At 42.4% G+C, this 5,558-nt stretch overlaps 1 protein-coding gene across 7 annotated transcripts in view; it reads right to left on the minus strand.

The window, feature by feature from the left end:
• Positions 1-910: 910 nt before the first annotated feature.
• The window catches only part of Spire1 (spire type actin nucleation factor 1), a 126,617-nt gene continuing 121,969 nt past the window's right edge, over positions 911-5,558 (minus strand). For 6 of the 7 annotated variants that reach the window (XM_031365940.1, XM_031365935.1, XM_031365934.1 and 3 more), the window contains one exon: positions 917-3,647. In XM_031365940.1, coding sequence (XP_031221800.1) covers positions 3,389-3,647 — 259 coding nt within the window. In that variant the 3' untranslated portion in view covers positions 917-3,388. Of the gene's footprint in view, positions 3,648-5,558 lie in introns of all 7 variants that reach the window. The other variant, XM_031365938.1, reaches the window with a different exon arrangement.

Below are 5,558 nucleotides of genomic sequence, written 5' to 3' on the forward strand. Positions count from 1 at the left end.
TGCTCCACCATTCCCAGCAGCAATTACCCTCTTCTTTAGTCAAATGGCTGCATGACAGCAGTCCCTTATGGTGCGTGGAAGTGGAAACAAGTTCTCTCCCTGACTGTCCTGGAACTCACTCTGCCAACCAGACTGGCCTCAGACTTGGAGATCCACCTGCTACTGTCTCCCCCAAGTGCTAAAAGTAAAGGTGTTTGTCACCATTGCCTGGCTTTAAAATATTTTTAAACTGCTGCTGCAAGTACCTATCTTGTCTTTACAAACTGAGTGATTTCTAAAAGCTTGTTAATTCCTGGAAGACATCACCATTTTACAGTAGGAATTCAACACAGATGGTATGAAGAAAGCCAGTTTATTTCCCCCTTCTTAAGTTCTAAAATAAAATACCTTAAAAAAAAAAAAAAAAAGACAAGGTCTCACTGTGTAGACCAGGCTGGCCCTGAAATCACAAGAGATTTTCTGCCTCTGCTTCTGGAATGCTGGAACTGAAGGTGTGTGGCATCACACTTGGCTGAAATGCTCTAAGGGGCACACTCCGTACTGTCATTTTCCCTGGAATGTTAGCCATTCTCTGCTTACACATTTGGGAAGCCAGGTCAGAGCCCAGTCAGTGGGACACATTTCTTCATGGTCCTTCAATGTGCAAAATTTTCTGTTTTATTTGAACAAATAGCAACATAAATTAAAACTTCCACGTCTCCTACATTCACCTGAAGTTCAGTCCTCTATTAGTACAGTTAGAAAAATAAAAACCTTACAGATTTCATGGCATGAGTTCACGGTACTAATCACACATCTCTTCAAAACAGAAGAGAATTACTTTTTAGACATTTTTAGAATTACTGTATAATAACTTTGGGTTTAATTTTAGAGGGCTAAGACTTGAAATCAAGTAATTAAGGTCATTAAGTCAATGTGCAAATCAATTATTTAATTTTTACTTATCTTGGGAGAATTAATTTCCATTGCCAATGCCTTTCAAATATTAATGAGTATGTTACAATATTTACAAGCATTTTTACATACTCTGACCTCAAGGTTTATGGGATCAATGGCTGGTGCTCATGCCTGGAGGGGTCAGAAGGGGCATACAGATGTATTCAGGAGATGCATCAGACTCTGGGGTCAGCCATAATCAACTGTTGAACTAAGAGAGCAACACAGCAGACAAGCAGGACAAAGAGTCCTGCACAAGGTTGCTGGAGGAGCAAGAAGCTCTAAATGGGTCAGCTAGGACTTTTAAAGCAGGTCACACTGGCAGCACCAGCTCCCTGGCCTAAAGCCCTAGCCTATGAAATAGCTTAGTATGAGTGCTTAGGGGGTGGGGAGGAACAGCCAGTCTTGTAGACAAGATACAGTTAAATGTACATGTCTTTTTTGGTGTTTCTCAAACAATGCTAATTTTATTTCTATAATTTCTACCTTGTCACACGCCCTTTTTCCCATTACTTCCTACAGGTGGTTTACTGGGCATGGCATACACTTGAACTCCTAACACCCTTGGCAAATCCCATTAATGTGCTGAAAAATTTATATCCTGATGTTCTGGTAAAAGGGGCCATAATGCCCAAGTCACTATGCATAGTACTGTGAGCCTGAAGGAATGAGGTCAAGTCTGTGACATTTACTAGATCACTGATTTGTGGATGTGATTTGTGATTTGTGGGGTACTGGGCTCAGTGTCTTATGTGGGAAGTCAAACACTAATTAGTCACCATTTTACAGAAGCACATTACCCTATATGCATGCTTATAAACCCACACAGGTATATCCCTTCTTTCTTGCTTCCCTCCAGGAGATCATTCTAGAATGTATGTCTGGCCCATAGCAGTGGTGGTCTTACCTAACTGTGGTGTAAAGTTCTGGTGGTCTCAGGGAAAACTGCATAAATAGGATTCACACAGTGCAATTTTTACAGCTCTTAGTCTTAAAAACAGCTGGAATGTAAGGGTTTGCTGGCGGTCCACGTCTACATGCAGTACAGATGAACTACTAACATGCATTACGTTAGTCAACTGGTAAAGTTTATTTCAACAGTATAAGTAATTTAAAGGCATTTTACTAAACTATAAATTTCAATGCATTAGAAATGACTACTGGAGCATTTCTGAGGTGTTGCTGTCAATTTAATGGGAAATGTTACTGTACCTTGATGCTGGTATGAAATGCAGCCGTCATGCCTTGTATGAAATGGAGCTGCCATCAGTGATTATGAGGGTGGTTTTTAGAGCTTTCAGGGGTTACACTGTGCGTGTGCTTTAACTCATTTTCGAAACATTAGTGGGAATTTGACTAAGCATATGGAAATGAGGGGCAGCCCATGGTACGTCACAAGAGCTGAGGAATTTCAGACATACAATACTACCTGTCAGTCGCCTTTCATCAGAAATGCAGTGGCATTTACAAGACAACTAGTGCAAAAGCATCAAAAAATTATGCATGGCAGCAGGTTAATTTTCTTGAGATTTTTAAAACAGCCAAGGTTTTTCTTTTAAAATTCATTTATAAAAATAAACTTCAGTTTGAGACTCAGATAGCAAACTGTGGTTAATTTAGTCACGATGGCCACACTATAAAGTTATGGAAAATGTAGGTGAGAACGTATGAGCCATAGCTTCTTTCTGCTGGCACCCCTGCAGGTACAGCCTATTAACCAAAACCTGCTCAGCTGCTGGACAAAATTTTTAGTTTTCCTTTTTCCTCAAACTTCCACAAAGTCTTAATTCTTAGACATGTATTATAAAACTATTCAAAACCATAATACATTCACAATGGGAATGAAGGCCTGTTAGCAGCTCAGGAAACATTGAGGCCTGGGCCTGGGCAGACCCTGAGCTCAGAGAAGGGGCTGCCCGCACGATGTACAGCTTACTTGACTGTTCTGCACTGGATGCAGCCAGAGCCCCGGAGAATTATCAGCAAGGCCTTCTAGATTTGTGCTGTGAGATGACAGCCAACCTATGGCAGAACTTTGGACATTATGTACATGAGATAGGAACACTGTCACGTGGAATGCCAATATGACTTACAGCTTACAACTGTGCTAACATCAACACTCCGTCACACTGACTTCACACACAAGAAGCTTTTTGCCTTAGTCAGGAAATTATCCGAAGAACATTGAGGAACTGAACTAAGGAAGTTTCTGGCTTCCCTACTCACATACACAAAATCAAGTTTTAGGCTTTCTGAGTGCAAATGAACAAGTGGCTGACCCGCTCATACCGTCTGCTGATATGAACACAGCCTTGAGTCTGTGTCTCCTGTACAGCCCAAACCTGACCTGCTGCAGACGGAGCCTGTGAAGGAGAACCCCTGGGGAGAGTCCTGCAGCACTGCCTTGCTGCCCGTCCGCCTCTGCACACAAAAGAGCGGGAAGGCACAGGGCTCAGATCTCATTGATAGTCCTTTCGGAAGGGCAGTACTCCGAGGGGCCAGCTGAGGACATGTAGAAAGATTGTGTCTTCCTTTTCAACCTGGCTCTTTTGTTAGCCAACACCAGGCTGCGCCTGCTTGAGCTGATGATCTCAGAAATGAACTTTTTGCAGTCTACACACACCTCCATGGTGCTCCAGTCCTCCATGAACTCTTTGGGAAACTGGAGCTCTTCATCGGATTTGTCCACAGACTTTGATTTTGAGGAGAACCTGGGGTGGGGGAGCCGACAAAAAATATTTAGTATTTTTCCATCTGAACTACCAAAAATTGATGAGAGAAAAATCCTAAAAGAGTTGACAAAACATCACAGAAATGGGTGTTTGAGTATGTCATGTCCAAAAGAATTTTTTATTGCAGATAGGGTTCAAAAGCCTTTTTAGAAATCAGGTACATGTTTTATTAAGAAGTAATACTAGCTGAGCATGGTGTCCCATGCCTTTAATCCTAGCACCTGGGAGGCAGAGGCAGGTGGATTTCTGAGTTCAAGGCCAACCTGGTCTACAGAGTGAGTTTCAGGTCAGTCAGAGCTACAGAGAGACCCTGTGTTGAAAAACAGAGATAGAGATAGAGATAGAAACAGAAACAGAAACAGAAACAGATAGAGCAGAGCAGTGGTGGCACATGCCTTTAATCCCGGCACTTGGAAGGCAGAGGCAGGCGGATTTCTGAGTTCAAGGCCAGCCTGGTCTACAAAGTGAGTTCCAGAACAACCAGGGCTACACAGAGAAACCTTGTCTCAGAAAACAAAACCAAAAACCAAAAAAACAAAAGAGAGAGAGTGCCAAGGCAACATAGAAAAAACCCTGTTTCCAAAAACACAAAACAAAAGAGGAAAGAAGGAAGGAGGAGGAGGAGAAAAAAGAAGGAAGAGGAACAAAGGGAAGGAGATGAAGAAAAATATTAATATTCTAGGGTGGGGTGGAGTTGGAGAGATGGCTCAGCGATTAACAGCACTGGTTGTTCTTTCAGAAAACCTGGATCTGATTCCCAGAACCCATGGTAGTTCACAAACACCTGAACCATGGGGTTCTGAAGCCTTCTGGGCTCCACAGGTACCAGGCATTCAATAGCAAGCAGAATACCCTTATGCATAAAATAATAAAGTAATATAAAACAAAAGACCACTGGAGCTGAGTGATGGCTCAGCAGGTAAAACTATGTGCTGTACAACTGTGAAGGCAGGAGTGTTGATGCCCAGCACCCACGTAAAAGCCGAGTGAGCATGGTGGTTTGCCTGGAGTCCTGGTGCTCAGAAGGCAAGGTCAGGGGACCCTGCAGCAAGAGGACAGCTAAATGGAGTGCCCAAGTTCAGACCCATTCTCAATATATACAATAAAGAGTGATTGAGGGGGCTGGTGAGATGGCTCAGTGGGTAAGAGCACTGACTGCTCTTCTGAAGGTCCTGAGTTCGGATCCCAGCAACCACATGGTGGCTCACAACCATCCGTAATGAGATCTGACACCCTCTTCTGGTGTGTCTGACGACAGCTACAGTGAATTATGCTGGAGCAAGCGGGGTCCTGAGTTCAATTCCTAGCAGCCACATGATGGTCATTTGTACAGCTACAGTGTACTCATATACATAAATAAGTAAATAAATAAATAAATCTTAAAAAAAAAAGAATGATTGAGGAAGACACCACTCATCAACTTCTGACCTTTACATGTACATCTGTGTGCCCATACACATGCAAACATACATAAACACTCAAAACCAAGCCAACAGCAAAAACCAATACTGTGGCTGGGGGGCTGCTTGGCTGCTCCATGGTAAACTTGCCTAGGGAGAGAAGCCCGAGTTCAACCCCAGCACCACAACAAACAAGAAACAAAGAAAATGAGATCACTGCAAATTTTCATCTCTTCTAGAATTTTTGGAAAATAGTGTGTCCAGGTAATTTTCTTGATCACATCATGGACTAAGGTTTTAAACACCTAAATGAAATACAAATGTGTGTTGCAAATACTCTGTTGATGATTCAGAAGGACTTCAAGGTCTTTTTCCAAGGCCCAGTACCCTGTATGTTATTCCCAATCAACTTTACGAGGTGCTAGACAGCAGGTCAGACTATAGGAAGTTAAAGAACTTAAGTGTCTTATTCTTTTTTTTTTTTTTTTTT

This window comes from Mastomys coucha, unplaced genomic scaffold (genome assembly GCF_008632895.1).
Source record: "Mastomys coucha isolate ucsf_1 unplaced genomic scaffold, UCSF_Mcou_1 pScaffold13, whole genome shotgun sequence".
Lineage (NCBI taxonomy): Eukaryota > Metazoa > Chordata > Mammalia > Rodentia > Muridae > Mastomys > Mastomys coucha.